This window comes from Dermacentor albipictus, unplaced genomic scaffold (genome assembly GCF_038994185.2).
Source record: "Dermacentor albipictus isolate Rhodes 1998 colony unplaced genomic scaffold, USDA_Dalb.pri_finalv2 scaffold_83, whole genome shotgun sequence".
In the NCBI taxonomy this organism is placed as follows: Eukaryota; Metazoa; Arthropoda; class Arachnida; order Ixodida; family Ixodidae; genus Dermacentor; species Dermacentor albipictus.
In genome coordinates this window covers 144281-166367 of record NW_027225637.1, presented here as the reverse complement: position 1 = coordinate 166367, position 22087 = coordinate 144281, and the positions used below count along the sequence as shown (strand labels likewise).

Here is a 22087-nt window from a genome sequence, read left to right as displayed (position 1 = left end):
CCTCATGCGTTTGGTGCCACACGCGTAGGGTGCCGCCGAGATAAAAGATGACATTGGCGAGCATGATCGTTGGATCCCAGCTGTTATTAGCACTGGCGTGTTCATAGAGCTTGATCCATTGGTAAACGTCCTCTCCCTCGAGGCCAGAGAACACACCAGGGTCGCGATGTTGGCAACCATGATGATTGGAGCAGTCGGACAAGCCGAAGCCGTTGCTGAGGCGGGCTCGTCACCGGGAGGCATGGTGACAAGCTCGATGTGCCGACCCCTCCGAAGTTCCGTGGTGAGGACGGGGATCACTGACCTCCACCAGAATGTTACATGTGGAAAAACACAGATGAAAGAGGCTATATACAGTGTATCTACTCAGGAACCAGGCCACCAGGCCGAAACTCGCCCGCGCCAAGGACACAGACCTACTTCGTTGTCGTTCTCGCGGCGGCTCGTCCCTTGAGCATCGCTCGATGATATCATAATAATATTAAGAAATCAAATGTTCAAGCAACAAAAGCTGCATTACTTTATAGTCTGTGCAAAAACAGGTTTCTTCTAAAAAGCTCACCAAATCAGTGAAGGGCACTAGCGGATCATCTCCGAATATTGAGGCGGGGTGTAAAGGTAAGTGTAATTTATAGAGATTCTGTAAAAGCTTCCGTCTCTGTGCTTCAGTATGTGGACATGGATAATAATGTGCATTACTGCAAGCGGTTCATGGCACTTCTCGCAAGTTAGCGGGTTTTCGTTTTGAAGTAGAAAATTGTGCGTCACATGTGTATGCCCAATTCGGAGTCTGCATAGGATCACCTCACAGAAGCGTTGCTGGTGACTGCATGACTTCTACTCGCCAAGCAAAGGTTTTATTGTGAGTAACTTGTTATTTATTCAAAAGTCCCATTCTAGTTGCCACTTTGACGCCAGGGCCTTATGAATCGCTTGGATACTGTCTCTGTGTGGAAGTGTTGTATGTCTTATGCCTTCTTGTGCTGCATTGAATGCGCATCTATCTGCGGCTTCATTCCTTGGTATCCCAACATGGCTGGGGATCCAGCGGAATCGTATGGTTCTTCCATATTTATTATAGGCCACAATGTTTAGGGTATCACCAAGCAGGGGTTCAGACACGGAGTTAAGGTTTAGGGCTCTGAGTGTGCTCAGCGAATCGCTATATATGATAGCATTCATCTGCTTATCGGCGGTAAATTTTTTTACTGCCATCCATATCACATAATCTTCAGAAGTAAAGACTGAAGAAAGTTTATTTATCCGAATGCTATTTTCCAAATATTTTGTTGATTCCAACACCTACGTACTGTCGTGTTTTAGAGCCATCAGTGTAAAATTCTGTGTAAATTTAATATTTTTCTTGAATAGCTCGGAACTCTTGGATTATGTGCAACGTCCTTTTTCTTTAAATGTGTTAGTGTCCAGTCACATAGCTGTGAAAAGTTGTACCATGGGGGCAATCTTGGTGGCCTTTCAGAAGCCTGCAGGACCTGATGAGGAACATCATAAGTCTGACAGTATTCTTCGTGTCGCAAGACAAGTGGCCGAACCGTGTTGGGTTGGTTTCTGTATTGTACCCGTAATTTTCACTGTGTTACGATGCTGTAGCATATATGTTGTGGTGATGACCAAATTCTCAGTACATAGGAAAGTGTAAGTAGTGCTCTGCAGTGCTGTAAGGAATGCTCATTGCAGTCAACGTACCGTATTTACTCGCATAATGATCACACTTTTTTGTCAAGAATTTTGACGCAAATTCATGGATGCGAACATTATGCGGGTTAAATGTCCCGTGAAAAGAAACATTTTCTTTTTTCATCCCGCATTTGCTGCGGGATAACAACGGGTCAACAAGCAGGTTGCTGCCGCTGTCAGTGTGGGACATCAAAACAAAAATGGCGGCCGCCAGAGCAAACCTAACGCGCCGAACACAATTATTTTTCTTCTCTTAAGTACATTATGTGCATTGAAACAGTTTGTTCCATATCAGTAATGAATAATATCGTTCATACCGGCAAGTTTGCAACAATAACACAGCCGTGTCCACTTTGAGTGGACAGAAACAGAGATGGGCGCGCTTAGCTGACAGAAACCCATGGTGGGCATGCGGCGGAAACTGCAGCATTTGCCTTCAATGCTATCCTAATAAGGTAGGTTTCTGCTAAGGGTGGGTGAATATCTTAGCTGTGCTACAAGTGTCAGCCTTCTAACGTATCAGTGCAAACGTGGCCACTATCGTTGCCCCTTGCGAATTCTTGCGTGCCCACGAGTGTACACGAGAAGAATTGAAAGGTGCCTTTTATGTTGGTGTTGTTGACCACAACCATTATGATGCCTACAAATAATAAAGCTGAGGCATGTTTAGGTGTAGCCTTTTCTTCCATAAAAGTGCGGAAAGTGATGAAAGGAATGAAATGGGGCATCTGCTTAAGAATGTTTGGTGCGTGCAGACCGCTTGATAAGTCTTCATTTCGTTCGTGTACCATTCGACAGATAGCAAGCACGATCATCATTAGCTAGACTTGGCACATGACATATCGCTGCAACAAGTTCGGGGTGCGATCATTACATGGGAAAGAAAAAAATCTGAATTTTGACGACAAAATTAATGGTGCGATCACTACGCAAGTGCAGCCATTAGGCAAGTAAATACGGTATAAACATTGGACAGACGATGTACTGTAGGCACTGCTTGCCAGTCGTGGGCCGAGATTATGAACTGGATCAAGTCGCTTGATGTATGACTGCCTAGCTGCACCATAAACCACAATACCGTAGTCGACGATGCTACGTGTAAGGGACTGGCATATGTGTAGTAGACAAGTTTGGTCAGAACCCCAGTGCTTGTGCGATAACACCTTGAGGATATTTAGTGCTTTATTTGCTTGAATTTTAGTTGTGTTAGTGTGGGCTAGGAATTTCAGCTTTGTGTCAAACGTTAGGCTTAAAAACTTGTGGTCTTCTTTGACTGGCAATGCTGTACCATCCGATGTGAGAACTGGATTGCAGTGTAACCCTCCCTTCTGGGAGGAGAGAACTGTAACAGTTTTGTCTGCTGAAAAACGGAATCCATTTTTGTTAGCCCATTGTGTGAGTTTATTTATCATTAATTGCAGTTGTCTTTCACAAGTGAGTAGATTTGAGGCGCGGCAAGCCATTTGCAAGTCATCGACACATATTGAGGGCATAAAAGAGGATGGGATGATCTTATTAGCAGACTTCATTTTGAGTGTGAAGAGTGTCGTGCTCAGAATGCAACACTGTGGAACGCCAGCTGCCTATGTAAATGTGCATGAAAGTATTGTGCCGAGACGCACCTGAAATCTTCTATTTGTCATAAAATCAGACACAGTTTAGCATTCTGCCATGAACTCCCAAGTCAGCCAGGTCTCTTAAAATTCCATACCGCCACATGGTATCATACACTTTTTCTAAATCGAGGAAAACTGCGAGACAGTGTTGTTTGTGTAGAAACCCGTTACGTACTTCATGTTCTAGTCGTACTAGGTGGTCAGTTGTCGAGCAACCCTTTCCGTAGCCGCACTGGTGCATGTCTAAGAGGGTTCTTGATTCAAGGATGAATGTGAGTTATGTTTATGATACTCTTGTAGGGTTTAGCTAGACAACTTGTTTGTGCAATGGGTCTGTAGCTGCTTGGGGATATTGCGGGTTTACCTCATTTCAAAAAAGGCACTACTACTGCTTTTTTTTCAATCTGCAGGCATTACTCCAAATTCCCATATTTTGCTGAAAAATTTAAGAAGTGTTTCTACTGATGCTTGAGATACGTGTGTCAGCATTGTGTAGTGGACGTGGTCAAAACCTGTTGCCGTTTTCTTACAGGCAAGGAGAACTCTGTTCACTTCTTGCAATGTGAGGGCATTATGAATTACACATGAAGCCCCTGTATTGGGCAGTCTCTGTTTCTCCGCCAAATCTTTATATTTAAAGAATGCATTTGAGTAGTTTGCTGAGCTGGAGACATAAAAGTGTTTGCCTAATAAGTTGGCCTGGTCGTGTAGTATTCTTTGTGTGCCTGGACATGTCAGTAGTGGTACTGTGTATGATGTGTACTCTCCTTTAAATTTCCTCACCTGGTCCAACATTCATTTTGATTTCACTGTACTATTGATTGAAGATATGTATTTCTGCCATGATGATTTCTCTGCCTTTCTTCAAATAAATTGTGCTTTGGCTTTGGCCTGTTTGAAATTTAAAAGGCTGCTATAAGTGGGGTACTTCAGTAGGATTCTCCAGGCCTTATTTTGTTCTTCTTTGGCTTCGGTACACTCGTTTGTCCACCAGAGATTTAGTGTTTTGCGCACAACACCAGATGACTGGTGTATTGCCTTTTCTGCCGCTGAGATTATGATATCAGTGATTTCTTTGTTAAATTTCTCAATGCTTAGCTCTGGCAAAAAGACTTCCAGTTTTGCGTTCTCCATGAAAACCGACCACTCAGTGAGCTGTAATTTCCACCGGCGTGGCCTAGTGACTAAGGTTGGTGGTGATGATAAAAGTTTGATAACTGCGGGCAAGTGATCACTACCATAAGACACACGTGTTGAGGGCTTCCCATCATTAAAAAGAGATGGTGAGCAAAAAGCTAAATCATAACAACTAAAGGTGTGGGAAGTCGGTGAAAAATATGGTGCAACTGAATTTAAAAAGCAGACATCATTTGACAGACTCAAATCTTCAACCAGCTACCCTCTCTGGCCAGTTTTGATAGTGCCCCAAAGAGTGCAGTGAGCATTGAAGTCCCCTACTAAAAAAAATGGCTCCAGTAATTCACCTGTTAAATTTTCTAAATGTTTAGTAGTAAAATGGGTGTGGAGTGGAATATACAGTGAACAAATGGTGATGGTTTTGTGAGCTATAACGGTGACAGCAACGCCTTCTATGTGACTGTTAATGGGAACTTCTCTAGCTGCAATACCGCCCTGCAGAACAATGGCTACACCACCCGAAAGCCGGTTCACCTGAGTACTGTCGCGCCATACAACAGTGAAACCTTTTAAAATATTTTTTGTTTTTCGTATAGGTTTGTTTCCTGTAAGCATAAGGTTACAAGAGAGAAGTTAAATAACAGGTCTTTGATGTCACCTAAGTTATGTAAGGCACCTGTGCAATTCAAGTGCATAATGAAAGACATTATGAAATTTAAAGGTAAAAAATGGCATTCCGAGTGAATAGGAGATAAAGATGTTAGGTAAGATGGATCTAAAGAAGGCTGATACAAACGAATGACAAACTTTAGGTTATCACTTTCTTATTTAGAGTGGCTATTGGGACTTTGTCCAAGTTTAGCTGCTCGAGAGAGCGCTTGTCCTTCGGCGTCGATGACACCGGGGTTCTTGGGTCGACCTCCATCACTCTCTCTGAAGCACTGGAGGACCGAGAGTTGGGCGTTGAAACACGTGTCTCGGGCCTTGGGGTTCGTTTGATTTTATGGCCCTGCTGAACTAGTGTCTACAGGCCCTTCGACGATGATGGAGCAGCACTGGTTGCTTCCACCATGGGGGTGGGAGGGGTCACTATGGGACCACTGTGCATGGGCTCGGAGGACTTCTGAGGCCTCTGTGATGCTGCCCCCACCTTCATCACATTGGCATAACCACGTCGCAAAAGGTACGATAGTCGCTTTCTGGCTTCAAAGAACGAGATTTTTTCTTTCACAATTAGTGCAATTCTTTTTCCTTTTTCCAGCAAGGGCAAGACTGAGTAAGCTGGATGGTCTCCTTTGCAGCTAATGCAATGTTGGGAACAAGTGCAGTTGTCAGATTGGTGATCATTGGAGCTGCATTTAGCAAAGGTTGTTTGGCCTCGGCATGCATGTGAAGCATGTCTGAACCTTTGGCACTTGAAACATCTGGCGTTCGGGATATATGGTCTGACATTTACTATTACGTACCCTGCATCCAGCAAGGTAGGCATTACAATCGTTCCAAAGGTAAGCATAACATGTTTTGTCGGGATTTCTTGGTCGTTTCTGCGGATGACAATTCTTTGTACTTTGGTAACATTTTGTTCGTGGAAACCTTCCAGCATTTCCTCATCGCTCAAGCCAATAAGGTTTTCCACTGATATCACACCCCTGCTTGTATTTAGTGTTCTGTGTGGTGAAATTGTCCCTGTCGCGTCGCCAATACTAGTAAGTGCCGAGAGCTTTCGCGCTTGATCTTTGTCATTTAGTTCTAGGAGGACATCTCTGCTAGACATTTTTGAGACATTGTACGTATGTCCGATTTCGTCTTTTAGACACTTGGCCACTAGGAATGGGGAGAACTTTCTTACTGGTATGTTGTTTTCGCTGTGGACAACATAGTACTTGGGAAATGATTGGGCATTGCTCTGAAAAGAGAACTGGAATGGTTCGGCATCATTTAAGACACCGATCATAGACAGAAGTTTGCGCAGCCATAAGAAAATGTATTTGTTCGGCAATAGTGCTAACTGCCCACCACGGAGCCCAACGAGGTAACGCGGCAGAGTTTGTGTTCAAGCCGGCTCGATGCCAGCCGTATGCCACCACTATAACCAAATATAAATACCCACGGTAGGATAGCAACATAAACTTAACCGTCACCACCGTGGAGAAAGGAAGTAAATGGAAGAGAGAAGAAGACAGAAAAGTTTAAAAAGTGAGAGAGAAAGACAAAGATTTGAGGAGAGAGAGAAAGGAAAAGGCGACTGCCAATTTACGGCGGGTGGCCCAGTCCGGGGGTGCCGTCTATGTGAAGGAGAAGCGAAAGAGGTGTGTTGCCTCTGCCAGGGAGCCTTAAAGGTCCGAATACATGCGGGAGGGTCCAACCCTCGTGTGCTCGCATACGTGGTGTCGCAACACAACAAACGCCTGCTGACGCAGATGCCCCTGCGGGAATATTGAAACTGGATATGTAGTTGCGAAACAGAGCAAGGAGCAGAAAATGGCCACTCCAATTTTTAACGCTGGACAAATAACAGATATAGTCACAAGAGTTGAGGAAGAACTGCGCAAATGGTCAAGCAAAAACTGGGAATATGGTGAGCTTCTAAGTGTAGTAACGACAGAAATACGGAAAGAGAAGCAACATGTTCGTTGGAAAGGAAAAAAGAAACGCAAAAGCTGGCGGAACAGGGAGATCCGAAAAGTGGGCGTCGAACAACAGAAAGCAATCCGAGAGCACAGGGAAGAAAAGAAAAGCACAGTTGAGGCAGGATGAAGAAGCCAGGAAATGGGAAATATACCAGGAGAAAAATTCTATGGCTCAAATACTGGTTCAAGCAAAGTTAAAAGCTCAAAGTGACCATTAGTTGTCAGAAATACATGAGAAAAAGAAGGCTGCACCTAGAAAACTTTGGAACCACATAAACTTATTCGGCAGGATGTCTGGAACAATACAACATATTCAAGATGAAGACGGAAGAAAAATTGAACGAGGAAACAGCAATAAATTACATCCAGAATATAACAACCGGATCTTTTCAAGGCAATGATGAGATTTTACTTGAGGAAAGAAACAGCATGAAAGAGAACCAGATGGAAAAGGAGCTGGTGGTCACAAATTTCAACTGCAAGAAAAACGAAGAGAAAATCCCGAAGTGGACATCCACAGGGCTAGACGAAGTTCCCGTTAGGCTGTATAATAAACTAGGTCGAAAAGGTAAAGAAGCAATGTTGAAAGGAGTAGAAAAATGTCCGAAAGATAGACGAATACCAGACAGTTGGTCACAAAGTAGAATGAACATAATTTATAGTGGTAAGAGGCAGAAAGATAGAATTCACTCATATAGACCGTTGACCATTACATCAGTAATATAAAGGTTAGCAATGCAGGCAATTAAAGCTACAACAATGGGCAGAGAATAATGGCATTTTGGGGGACCATCAGGATGGCTTCAGTATAGGTAGACATCTGGATGATGATTTTTTGGCCTTACTCAATCTATTGAAATATTCAGAGTAGAAAATAAACCAATATATGCAGCTTTTTTAGACATTACAGGAGCACATGACAATTTGGACAGCAACATTTTGTAAGATATTCTGGAAGAGGAAGGCTTAAGTGACGATTGTATACAGCTTTTGAGAAAGGTTTACCTAGAAAATACAGTTTGTGTTGAATTAGAAGAGATGAGGAGCGAGGATAAAGTTGATATCAACAAGGGTCTGAGGCAGGGGTGTCCTTTGTCCCCACTGCTGTTTATGATGTGTGGCGACGACGGAAAGAACGCTGGAAGGAAGTTATATTGGGTTTAATCTCTAATACAAACATGCAGGTACAGTAGTAGAGCAGAAGCTTCCAGGTTTGTTTTATGCGGACGACATTGTGTGGCTAGCTAACATGCAAAGTGATATGCAACGTCTGTCTAATATCTCTGGACAGGACGGCGAGAATCTAGGTCTGAAATTTATCGTAAAAAAATCAAGTGTTATGGCACTCAATGAAAACAGCGCACAGGCAGTAACAATACAGAGACAGGATATACTATGGGTAACAGAATATAAATACCTTGGTATATGGCTAAACGAAGGTGACATATGGAACTACAGAAAAAAAAATACAGGGGAAGACAATTGCGGCCATAATGAAACACAGAGAGCGATGGGGATACAATAGGTACGAGGTGCTGTGGGGTATGTGGAAAGGTGTAACGGTTCGAAGACTTACATTTGGAAATTTGTTTGTTTGCTAGAAATCAGGGGTACAATCAGGACTCGATGGCAACCAAAGGTCAGAGGGACACCTCACATTGGACACTCACAGGAAGCCTATAAATTAAGCTGTGCAGGGTGATATGGGCTGCACAAGATTTGAAGTGAGGGAAGGTCACAGTAAAATTGATTCTGAAGAGCGACTGAGGAATATGGAAAAAAGTAAATGGGCTGCGAGAGTGTTCAGGTATATGTACAGGTAAAACATTGATTCACAGTGGAGGAAAAGAAGTAGGGAGGTTACCAGCAAGTATGCAACCTCTATGGTGAGCAACATGGCAACAAAGAGCGTCAAGCGGAAAGTCAGAGAGACGAGATAATCTCATGGGCGGTGGCAATAGAAAGGAAACCTGCTATGAGTAACTACTAAAAATTAAAAAAAAAACAAATTAGGAAAGAAACAATTTATGATAACTCAAAGGGAAGCTCATTACTTTTTGAAGTGAGATCAGGATGCCTTAGTATACGCACTTATAAAGCGAGATATAAGAAGGAAGAAGAAACATGCGCTTGCTGTGGAAAAGTTGAGGAAATGATGGAGCATGTTTTTATGAGAATATGAAGATATCTGCGCAGCAGTTGATTTAGGCACCACTGGCCTCCTTGAAGCTATTTGTTTGAGAGAGAGCTGGGGAAAAGGAAAGATGTCTGCAATAGAGATTAGTAAGAGGCGATTGGAAGATTGGTGAAAGTAGGAAAACTACAAACAACAGACGCATACGAAACCAAAGTTCACAACAGTGGTTCAGAAAGTTTGGTTATGGGAATTCATTAAGGTGTTTTTCTCATTCCTTTCTTTTCTTTTTTTAACATAGGTAGGACATGAGGCAATATATGAGCTTGGTGGCACAACCCTCCATCAAGTTTCAAAGGGGACACTCATCGTATACATCCATCCATCCATCCATTCTCGTTCACTATGGCCGCCCTGTTCAACTTTTCTTCAGCTGCTTAAAGTCTTTTTTCGACCGCTTTTCGTGCATCGCACTCCATATTTAGCTAATTCTTGAGCTCTTTGACCTGTTTAACAAGCTCATGCTGGAAATCCTCGATTTTCTTGAGCTTAGCATCGACATCACAATGTCTGGCGATTGACTCGACTTCCTCCCTGTACTCACCTGGCACCTCCTCTACCTTGAGGGACCCCCCACACACTGCACGCTTTGCCTTCTCTCTCGCCATGTGTTGCACTTGGCTTTTTCTAACGGAAACTCCAATGCTTTCAGAGCATGTGCTTTTAAGCAAAAGCCGAAACGAACAGTATCTAAATTTTTTTAAATACTGCACAGTAATTATCACCAATGTTTTAGAAGCAATAAATGGAACCTCGTATTGCCTGACTTGTACGCATGGTTCTGTCCCCTTTCTTCTGTTCACAACACGCTGCTACGTGCAAGGAAATTGACAAGTCGGACAATTATGAAATGCTGCTTCTATTTGATGTTCTTCAGTTAGCTATGGATGAGGAAGTCATTGGCATTGTCCAGATTTTCTCGGTGGCTCCTTTAAGCACATTGTCCTTACGGAGTACTTCAGCTGCCAGCAGTCGAATCAGTGCAAGTTGTACCTGCTGACTTTGTCACTTTCCGAGTCTGCAACAGGCTAACACGCTCGCTGCGGCAGCAACTACGGTTGATACTCGCATCCCACCAGGCTGGAAGGGAAGCCCAGGAATCACCTGACAACGTCTTAGCAGCCGCAGAGTCGTCAGAGGGGTTTGTTTTTTTTTTCTTTTTGGACGAGTTCATCAATAGCAAGTTGCCCATGCCGTTCTTGTTCTCGATTTAGGCGCCAGCAAGGTGGTCGCTGATACACCAGCATGACGATCTGCTGTACATCATGACTGTGTCGCAGCACTTTCCATCGAACTTGACTTAAGTCGTCTAATGTTGAGTCATTGGGTGCCTTCGGCGATAGCGGACTCTTCCGTGTAGTTCCCGGAAAATATCTCTGCTCGTCGATGAAGGTAAGCCTTTTGGCTCACGCGGGTTTGTTCGAAACTGGGCTGGCTGCTAGAAGCGGTCTTTTTCAGTGGTAACGTAGTTATTCGTGCGACGGTGTTTGTAGCAGCTTGTGTCCTTTTTGTGGTTGTGCATGGTCTTAGGAGGCCTTGGCTCTGTCGTCGATATGTTGTACCCATGCTTGTGCTTCCAAACACTGCTTCGCCAGTGTTGTTCGTTGTCCTTGCTGCGGTGGCGGTGGTGGGAGGATCATGTGTTGTAGCATGATGGCCACTGGACAGGCTCCGAATCTGCCACAGCCTTCGCACAATGTAGGGCAAGTGGGCAGGTGTGTATGAATCATGGGCTAACTTGGGTTATAGCATTCGGCTGGTCACTGACATCTGTTCCCCGGACGTTGCATGGTGTGGGAATTGAGGTGCCTTCCTGTGCCTCGTCCCCCAACTCCTGCACTGTGTTTAGCTTGATCTCCAGGAACTGCCACCATAACGGCAACATGGCTGACACAACTAGCGTGCCGAAGCTAATTTCTTGCACAAACCGTGCTTATCCCTCCCAGGGTCGAATCACCGCGTGAGCTAGTGTCACCAAGATGCGCCCCAATTGGCCTCCCGAGTGGCGGGCCCCGGGCACCTCTCCACCCGAGCTCTCTTTCGCTGAGCGCTTCATTGCCACGGCAGATGCTCACAGGCCTGCACCTAGGTGGTTACAAGGACCTTTGCTCCCGCAATTCTTTCGTTTTCACATTTGGTGGGCCGCTTCGCAGTTAGCCCTAGCGCAGCGACACGCATACTCGATCGGTCTTGCGGTGAGCCTTTTCCCATAAGTGCCGTGACTGTCACACTGTGCTGTGTCTTGGTTGAATAAACCTATGCTTGTTGGCGATCTGATTCTGGAGCCTTCTCTGTGCCATGTCAGACTCAATGAACCTTGCCCAAGTGTTTTTGTGTGTTGCGGAGTGGAGGAGTGCCGTGCCCTTCCCTGAACATCGCTCGCAGGGTGTGCCTTGTGCAAACCCACCTCCATATAACTGCCACCCAACTTGGTTTCAGCATGTCATCACTGCAGACCCCTTTTCAGCCCTCGTTCCTGCTTGATCCCCTAGCCATGGACTTAATTTCCTTCAACACAGATGACACCTACAGCATGAGGTACCTACCCTCTGCTTTTGGCCACCAGGAGCAATCCCTTCTTTGGAAACCCCTTTCGTCACGTCGACCACCTACAGGTGTACCCTAGTCCTAGGCGTGCCAGTTTTGGGTTTGCTCAACTCTTTGAGACGCACGTGAAACAGGTGCTTACTAGCACCCCCCATGCTCTGTTCCCGCTCGCTGCCTGCTTTTCGTCGCGAGTGCAGTTGAGTACCCCAGGTGCGACGATGGAGCCACCCTGCTTGAGTGTCCACACTAACTCACTCACTGGCCTCTCTTTGTCTTGAGCACCTTTCTCTGACGAATTCGCCGTAGACCAGACAGAGTCATGTGTCACTATGCGTGACGTTACAGCAGTACAATGTACGTAGGCGCACTTGTGAGAAATATGTCAACTCTCCTGATGGGAGCACAAAGCTCGCAAGAAGAGCAAACGGCATTTGGTTTGAAATTTCAGCTCTTTCCATGGCCCATAGCGATGTAATACTTAGCAGACACGATCGCTAGCATGCATTGTATAACAAGGTCCTTGGCTCAAAATGGCCACACCTGGTGAGGGGCCCCTTAACATTTTGGACCCAGCCATCACTAAGTTGAAAATCCTCAATGTTCATATGAAGCGCTACGGCTTCTGCCTTTTAATTTAAAACATCACCGGACACCAGCACTGGCATGGCTATCATGGCTTTCAGTCACATTAGAATAGCTTCAAGTTTTGGGTGGGCACGATGGCTGACATTCTTCTGTCGAGATCGGGAAGATTTCTCAGCGGCTTCCAAAATCTTTACCTTCTTGTTTATGTAGACTGATATTGTCTGCTTCGAGAGTTCTAATTCTTTTGCGACGTGTGATTGCGACAAGCCCCTTTGCACTTTCCTGATAACGGTGGTCTTCTTTTCCATCGTCACTATGCTATGATTTCCTCACTTCAAAGCCTTTGTCGGAAGGCGGCGGATGACAAAGCCAGTGTCGGCACCATTGTTAACAACTGGCGATGAAACCACAGAATAGAATCGGTTGTTGAAGTGGCTAAGCCTAGCATCACAGTATGCAGCTGAATTAAACCACAATGCACATGAGTGGCGATACAAAGAGTACCACTGGCCATATGCGACTGACGAGTGCCGACAGCAATGAGAGCACAAAGGAACGTAGGAGAGTGCATCAAGCGGTGCCTATTGAGGCTGTACCTGAAATGGTAGCTCTGAATTGGCATGCAAGATGTGTGCAACGCTGCTTTGAGGCTGCAGGAAAACAAAATGACAGCGATGTTGTTTGCATTTTCGGTAGTGTCAAACTTGCGATCGGGAGAAAAATTCAGAAAAATTAAACGAGAACACTTCGAAACATTCAAAGTTTACGTTATTATTATACATAACTATATGGAACAGATTGGCAATAATATTGCAGAATTAAAATATTCTGGCCGGCCCAGAAAATAGGCCATCCAAAAAAATCAGTCGGCGATTGTGTCATTATTATGCTGTGAAAAAAAAAACATATTCAAATTCGACTTCATGTTATTATAAACATGTTGTAAACCATTCTGCTAATCTTACACTGCAACTGTACGCACCTGAATTACCAAGGACAGGTTGGGTTTTGGTCAGTTGTCGCAGAATAACTAGCACGATCTTCCTGTGTCTGTCATGTAGTATACTGTGAAACAAAATAAATTTTTCTTGTTTGCAGTTGTCAAAGTGGAGAAAGGATCATAGTTTTTGTCATTATTGTGGCAAACATGCCAAATTTGCAAACTTTGTCCAAACACGAGTTGTGCAAAAATAACATGTCATGGCTTTATAAGTGCGTCTGAAAACGTGATAAAATGGGTGGAAGCGCGAAGCAAGATTGTGGCAGTGCGTCATATGGTTTTATATGAATAGAAAGTAAAACAGAGCAAATGTCGATTTCCATTGGAGGCTTTGTTGTGCAATGGCTACCCTGTTGACAGTAAACTTGAAGATACTGCAATTGAATTTTCTTGTGAGCACCGCGCACCAGTTCTCCTGATGACAGCAGATTCAATTCATTGCAAAGGCATTTGAATTGCTCACCAGTGCCTCATTTATCCGAGGGAAAAGGCATCACTCTTCGCATCAGCAAAGGTAGATAACACGTCGTAACAAGGGTGCTGAGATGGAATAACTATCCACTGGCACAAACAGGTGGTATAAAAGAGGTCCCGTCGGCCACTGCAGGCTGTAAACATGGAAAAAAAGAACCTGAAGCTGCTATCGACGGGAGAGGACTAAAACCATCTCAAGATGCGTGCAGGTCATCTGAAGCGATTGCTGGCGTGCAACTCAGGAGCCCAGTGCATGCTGCTCATTGCCTGAGGGCAGTGTTGCACATGCGTAGTCCCGCTTAGTCATCACCAATGATGTGCTCTGGGATGTTGTGACCGAAACCTGTCCCAAGACAAGAATCCTTACAGTTCCCGTGCCGTATTCAGCTCGCTCAATGAATGAGCATATTGAAAAAACAAGGCATGTATTATAGTTGACTGCATTAAAGAATTTTGTTTGAATTTTATTCACATCAAACTCAGAGGTCAACTTACATTCTGCATAGATCTATATTCATGGTCATACACTCCTACACCTATCTATACATAGCTAAGAGACTCACTGGGTGTAAGGTCATCATAAAGCAATGTAAGGGCTGCAACAACACCAGCTCAACACGGCTCTGCATTAAGCTCTGCAATCTAAGGTGCTTCAGTGTGCTAGCATTATTTTCGCATTTTGCCTCAATCAGTATGCAGACAAGAATAAAAAACCTGTTAATTTGTCATCAGCAGCAGAACGTTGCACACACTTGAGCAAGTTGTGCCCAAGCTAGGCAGGCTTGGCCATTTACCACACACACACAAGCAAGCAAACGTAAGAGAAGTGCCGGTCACTGCCCACCTGAGGTGGAGCTTAACTGTTCCACAGCCTCCGTAGTCTGCACGCTCCTAGACTCGCTCCCTGGCTTGAACGAGCACCCAACAGACTTGTCAGCCAGAGGCAAGCTGCACTGCATGCCAACCTCGACCTGACCACCGATCTTTGAAGGGGCATGGCATGCCATTTTGGCAGTGATGGTTTCAGCTAGGCTCATCGCATTTGTGAGGCCTGCAGAAAATAAGTGAGGCGATTGCAGTCCTGTTACAGCATCAAGAACAAGAGGTAAAATACAATAGAATAAATACAGGAGCATAGCCAAGGAACAAAAAATAACCCTTCCAGTTCAGTATTCCTACAGGGCTACAAAGGACAATCCACACTCAATACTCGAATGCAGGGCAACCTCTTCTTTGTGGAAGGCTTATGACAGCACAACCTATTTGAGACACTTTTTCATCTCATGCATTATAAAGCTATTCGTGTAGTCCAAGTAATGAAAAGTTATTGCACCATCCTAAGGTCACTGACATCAGCATATTTAATGTCAACTGTAGGATCTCCTGTCACACCATGCCTTGTGCCAGATGATACTGACACATGACCTCGTTTATTTTTTACGGATGAGCGCTTTTACCATCTACAAAGTGGTATCGCTCAGCGCAGGACGCATCTACATGTATCGGAAGTTTTTAAAATGTTATCGATGCTTCTATCCGCTGTCTGTTGTCGCCAAACCTTGCATAAGCTGGGTGCATGTATGCACGACACAAATGGTGTAGAACTTTGTGGAAGGTACGCAGGTCCCAGCGTCTACTCTGGAACATTTGACGACTGATCGATAAAAGCCGACGTGCTTGACCCACTGTTCAGATTTTCACCGATCACGGACTGTGTTTGCCACTATCGCTGTTCTCTGAGTATAACATGTTTTTTGAGGGCACAAGTTGACCCAATAAAACGCTAGTTTTCTCACGTTTAGTATTGCTGCTTTACTCACCGTCACTACTACGTGACAATACCATGCCGTGCTTGCAAATTTTCTATTTCATCACTCTGCCTGTCTGCTGTCCAGGATTGCACGTCAGTTCGATTGATAACAATTCAGTAACCCTGATAGGCCACCGGTTACCCGCCCTACACATTACATTGCTGGTGCACAGTTCATTTTCAATGCAAAAGCATTCTTTAGGACTTTACACACTTAGCAGTAGATCTGTACGTATGTATGTACGACTGCACATAACCTCTTTCCTGCCAACTTGTGTTTGTGTGTAGTCTATGATCAAATGGGTAGAGCATTTGGTCGCTGTGCTGTTAATGGGAACTGGGTTCAAAACTAACTGCCGGCCCAACTTCGGTCGCTCAGCATGTAACAATGGGCATGTGCTGCTATTCAACAAACTTCTTTGATGCCAAGTTGGGTCACTGGGTATGTGGTACTTATTATGTGCCACTGTTCAATGAGCAGCCTCTCCCAGTGATCTCCAATCACCCCTGTCTTGTCATCTACCTTTACCCCGACTGTGTCTAGGTTGGCTGGCCTGCTCCCTCCCAACTAATTTGGTCTTTCTCTCTTCAAATTGAGAACAATCCTAGACCTCTCCAACCTAGGATCACTACTATTTACCCGACCTCACACTTCTACAACTTGCACTTTGCTAGGGTCGGCACAATGTATGAAATCTATTTCATTTCTTGTGTCCCCATTACGACTTTTCCAGGCCCACTTCCTGCCATTCCGCTTCCAGAAGAACGTATTCATATCTCAGGGACAATTTATTTCCATGAAGTCTGCCACATCTTTCATCTTCTAATTCTAGAGTTCATGACATAGTTGCCAGTAACCTGTTCCCCCACCCAATTTTCCCCCACTTTCGCATTAAAGGGCCCCTTGAGGTCTGGCCATTTTGAGCTGACAAGCACAGTGCATACAATGCGGACTCATAATCAAGGATGCTAAAATTACATCAGTACACACCGCGGAAACAGCTAAAATTTCGAACTTAAGACCGTTCACTCTTTTCCTCACGGGCCTGCTCTCCAAGATGAGGGGATGACTTATATCAACAAAAGCGCCTACGTACATGTGTATGCTGTGATGTTGCTCATAGTGACATGTGACACTTTAAGAATTATTCAAGGCAACATGTGTTATTTGTGTAATCTGCTGTTTCAAGAGACGAATTAAAGTTTAGAGAAATAATATAACATGCAGACTCCGTCTGCATGTTATATGCATGCTGCTTGAGCAGACATGATGCTCAAGCAGCTGTCTCCCCAAGCATCTCTGCTCGTGACTCTTCGACAATGACGACCACGATTCATCAAAAGTCTCCACACCACTGTCCAATGACTACATCCCGCAGGCATCCAGCTCGGCGCTGTTCATCGACTCGTCCACTTCAACCTTTGCTGCAGAACATGATCAAAGCACCTTGCTTCAGCCGTTTGAAGTATTGTACTTCATCGATATGCCAACTGAGGGAAAGGGGAAAGTAGGGAAAGGAGGAGGCAAAGGTAGGGAAGAGGTATTTCAGCAGTCAGCAGGCTTTGTTTCCATTACTCACAAATTATGCTTCAGGGATGCACGACAAGATCGCGATAATCATTACCTTGCAGAAATTTCGACTATAACTTGAGAGCTTTTCCTGACAGGGGGTTTCCTTTCAAGCAGTTTGGCGGCAACATTCCTGTCAGCCACTCCTTGAGCAAAATTTTTAAAAGGCGGCCTGATAAACTTCCTGGAACTTAGAAGCAGCAGCAGCTCTTTGCGGTGGTCAGTGTCGTTCCACATCTCATCACTGGTAGGCTCATGGCCTCTTGCACAATCCTCTGTGCGTAAAGTTCAAGGGCTTCGCGACGGGCCTCTAATGAGGAAGCACACAATCCACGAATCTCCGAAGACCTATGAGCAGATTCAGCAGTTCCCGAGATCGATAAAACAGGCCACCACAGTCTCGATGAGCGATGGGCCTGTGTTTAGGAGTGCTGCTTTTTGCTCGCCGTAGGAAGCCTATACGCTCCTGACAGTGGAGTTTCCCGGCGACGGCCGCGCCACCTGTAGCGTTGAAAGCGCAACTCTGGTACTGATACAACTTCAGTCGACGGCGTAGTGGCGCACGTGTTGTTGTTATGACCGCGTGTGATTTGAAACTTCTGAACCACGTGCGCCACCGCCCTGCGGGTAAACGTTCTCATACCGCTGTTTTACGATGACAAATGTGCAAGACATCGAAAACTGCCCAGGAAAAAATAGCGTGGGGACGGCGGTACTGCTGCGTCAGAGGCTGTAACAGCCGTGCAGGGCTGCCTGCTCTCCGACTCCAATTTCCTGGCCGGCCGTGGTTTTGTGCTCGCAGTTCCTTCCTGGAGGATCGTACTAGAAAGCATCGTAGTCAGTAGACTGAAGTTTTTGGTCGAGAAAGTCTTGCCGAGCAGCCGACTTACATATTTTTGAAAATTCTCCATATCTTTTAGAGCTATTTATTTTGCTGTGTACGAGGCACACTGCGCGGTGGCTGCAGGTGTTCTGGCTTGCGTGAGTCGCTCAGCACTTCCCGCTGTGTGGCTCTGTTTGGGTTCAGATTGCCGGATACGGTCACCCGAGTCTTGGCGGCAGGAGCGCCCAAGCTTCGTCGTGCCGGTGCCTCGGCAGTTGTAAACAAAGTACTGCGGTTGCTTGTCTAATAAAAATTTTCTGCAAGTTGTTTACAAGAGCCTTTTAGTAATTTTAAAAGATATGGCGCCTATCATCCCTGGCTAATGAGGCTTTGCAAGCGTGTCAAAACAGCACCATGGAAGGACACGGCACGGGTGTACGGTAACTCAAAAGGTTGGATAAGAACACGTACGGTTTCATTAGTAGCAATTGCTACGAACGGGTGGATGTCTGATTTTCCCGTATTTAATTACTTATCTCCACCTTGCCGGTTTCCGCAGAACTATTACGTCATACTCTTGCCTTTGCTTCGTGTTGTCGACAAATTCGACTTCGCCCTGCCATCTGCTAGCCGCCTGGTTAGCTCAGATGGTAGTTGCCCTGGAAAGGCGGTGGTCCCGGGTTCGAGTCCCGGACCAGGACGATTTTTTCTTCAACTTTGAGGCTTTTCTTTTGAGCAACCCGTTTAGGTTTCCTTTGTAGCACGAAGGGGTGGATGTCTGATTTTCCCTTCTTTACCTGCCTCTAACGCTTAATAAGCTCAGCCATGCCTGCACACTCAATTGAGCTGCTTGATCACAGCATAATGTGATAGTTGAGTGTACTCAGGCTACAGATACGCTGCAGTTGTGTTTGCCTTGGTGGAAGTGACACTTCTCATGATTCAGTTCTCATGAGATGACTAATAAAAAAATCGGGCCCCTCGGTTAACCCCCTTTCTTCTTGTTTACTTTGCCAGCACAGTCACACCGGCGACTTCTTTCACGCTGTGTACGTGCCCGGCAGCGTACAACTTTTCCCCTTTACGACGAATGTCAGGGCGTATCCGACCGTCTAATATTAAGATTGGTCTGAAACCTTACAGCAAAACTTGCGCCATTTGTTCGTTTCAAAACAAGCATGAACAAGCGATCACATTGGCAGATCCGCGTGGGCAGCGTGAGTAGCGCGGTCCGTCAGTCATGGCCGGTCTCTAGGAGAGCGAGCGCGCGCTCCCCTTGAGACCGGCCGTGCGTCAGTGTCAGTTTTGACGGAAGGTGCCGCAAGAGGCGCTGACGATCGCTGCTCGGTCGCGCCGCCTGGGCAGTGTCAGGAGCCTATACGGCCTGCACAGGGAATGTGCTCACTCGCCGCATGCACAGTGTATTTGTCAATCATGGCCACGCTGGCGATCTGAAGGGTGGAGACAAATGGTCGCGCTGAAAGGCAGTTCAGGACCTCATGAAAGGTGCTTGTCGCACCATGCAATTCCTGTTGAATAAGAAGATGCTGCGATGAGAATGTGGCCAAGCTCTTAACATTGCTTTCAGTTGAAGTTGCCACGATTCTGGTCTTCAGCATCTTTGCACTCTGCACTCTGCACTTTGCACATGCTGCACTCTTTACGTCCAGCATGTCATTGTACCCGGCAATGCGGCTCAGAAAGCCAAACATTGGCTCGATCGGGTCGCTGGACATTTTCCGAGTCAGGATGAACTGGAAACTTTTTTCGCTGTAAGTAGATGATGGATGCAGGCAACTTTTGATTTTGTTGGAAAAATCAGTGAGATAAATTTTCTTGCTTAAAAGGACACTAAAGGTTGCCAGAAACTCAAGTTAAAGTGGTAGAGCAATGTTCTAGAACGTCTAAGGCGTCAATTTAATCGCGAACAGAGCTTTAGTAACCGAGAAATTGAGGTAAATGCATGACACGATTTGAGACCCCCCAGCGACGATCCTCGTATTAAAAATATCATTTCATTCGATTATAAGACGGCAAAAAATGCTGCATGTCTACGTCTATTCGATTCTAAGAAAAAGTAACATTTTGACATTGCCCTTCAGTAATATGGGTGTTCGAAAGGTTTCGTTTTCGCTCGACTCTGCATGCTCGACTCTGCGCCGCACACGCTTTGGAGTTTCAGTACTTTCGTTATCGCATCGTGCTGTGAGGGTTCTGCTGGCTCGCAAAACTTTCAATGCCACGTCCATGTGATGTCGTGGGAAGCCCTCGTTGCTTTCCCACTCCGGAGAGTCGGTGTCGAGGCCACCGTCGTAGTACTCAACGACGCTGGCAGTGCGAGCCCTCAGCAGCAGGTCGCGCTCGTCGGTGCTCAAATCGCTGAAGTTGAGCCCACCATCGCGAGCCAATCTGTCGGTGTCAGGGTCCATTGCGACAAGCGTCGAAGTTTGCGTCATAGAATGAAGTACCAGCTTATGGGCGTATTGCGTTGGAGTTTGAGGTATAGTAGCGGCGCCTGGTGGCGGTGCGGGAAACCACATCTGGGTCATGCCAGCTTGGCTGTCGCGAAGCACGTTTCTAGGACGAGTTTTGCGTCGATTCGCACTTTTTTATGCCCTGTTGCGAGTGCAAAAAGGCTCACAGACCACGCCGACCCGCTGCGAGCTCGCCGCAGCCTATAGTTTAACGAAAACGGACTCTCCGTGTGCCGTGGGATGTAATTCGTTTCTCCTTCCGCTAGCCACCATACTCCCGCTTTCGCTCTGCTGTCGGCTCTGTCTTGGCTCTGTTTCTGGCCGCGCGTTTGCATTTTGTGCAGAAAAGCCGTAGCGCCGTCTGCGGACGCCGTTCTACTCACCGATGGCGCAACGTCACTATGAGAACATGATGTCAGTACTCCTCGATCGGAGGGCGGGCGATTTGAACTGCGCAAGAGGTACGCGGACGCTTCAGAACGCATTTTCTCTTAAAATAAGTCTCTCCTTGGCACGAAACAAGCGTTTCGAGGTTTCTGTGATGGTATTTCAACAGTCCACGTTGACTTAATAGTAACCTTTAGTGTCCCTTTAAAGGGCCCCTGAAACGGTTCGGACAAATTTCATAGACGCGTGGGGTACAGCTTAAGTAGAACATTCGCACCACAATTTCAGCTTAAGTCGAACATTCGCACCACAATTTAAGTGAAGCGTTACGTATTAATGGAGCTACAAGCTATTAGAAGTTACCCTCCTCCCCAGCCATGCTTTTCGTCCTCAACTCGTTCGCCGAGCGAGCGGGGCTAAGCTCCGCCTTCACTGGTCCTGCGTCACGATGCAACGTCACATCGTCCACTTCCGGTTGTTTTGAGCCCGCCCCTGCCCGCGCGAAACCTCTCTGCTAGCCGCTTGGCTGTCGACCCCAAGCGAGAGCTATCAAAGCAGCGTGCGTTGCGAGCATTCTGTCGTAGCGCCGAACATGTCTGGTATTCCATTAACCACAGGCAAGCTGGTCATTTCGGCAAATGACTGGAGGCATAAACTCAAACTGATGAAGGAACTTTGGCGTAGACGTACGTGAGCGGCCTGATCGGTCTGCACGGTCCAGACACTTGTTGGCGCAGCGCTTAACCAGCCAAACAAAGCGCTAATATTGCTCCAACCAAGTGTAAAATATTTTAACCATTTATAAAAACAATGTGTTGATGATTACACTCCTGCAAAAAATACGCACCAGGAGCAAAAAAGAATACGCTTCATTGCCGCTACTGTGTATGGTTGAGCTCTATGCCACCAGGTGGCTGCACCGTGCAGACCATTCACATTTGCCCTTCTGCTCATCTCGGCTCATCCCGTTACGGCTTACGTTTGCCATAATACGGGACTCGCGAAACGCTATTGCGTTAGTAATCTTCCGGTGTAAAGTGACGGCCACAAACGCGCAAATCCTGGCGCCGATCGGATAGTGGCAGTCCGATGCGCAGCAGCCAGTTCTCTCGTAAGCTGCCTTGCAGAGGGACACGATGTCG

The 22087-nt window shown here is 45.9% G+C and overlaps 1 protein-coding gene across 5 annotated transcripts in view; it reads right to left on the bottom strand.

Moving 5' to 3' along the window:
* The window catches only part of LOC139053226 (zinc finger protein 182-like), a 54905-nt gene that overhangs the window by 15893 nt on the left and 16925 nt on the right, over window positions 1–22087 (bottom strand). For 4 of the 5 annotated variants that reach the window (XM_070530315.1, XM_070530316.1, XM_070530317.1 and 1 more), the window contains one exon: window positions 14726–14932. In XM_070530315.1, the coding sequence (XP_070386416.1) occupies window positions 14726–14918 (193 nt within the window). In that variant the 5' untranslated portion in view covers window positions 14919–14932. Of the gene's footprint in view, window positions 1–13389; window positions 13473–13870; window positions 14016–14725; window positions 14933–22087 lie in introns of all 5 variants that reach the window. The other variant, XM_070530319.1, reaches the window with a different exon arrangement.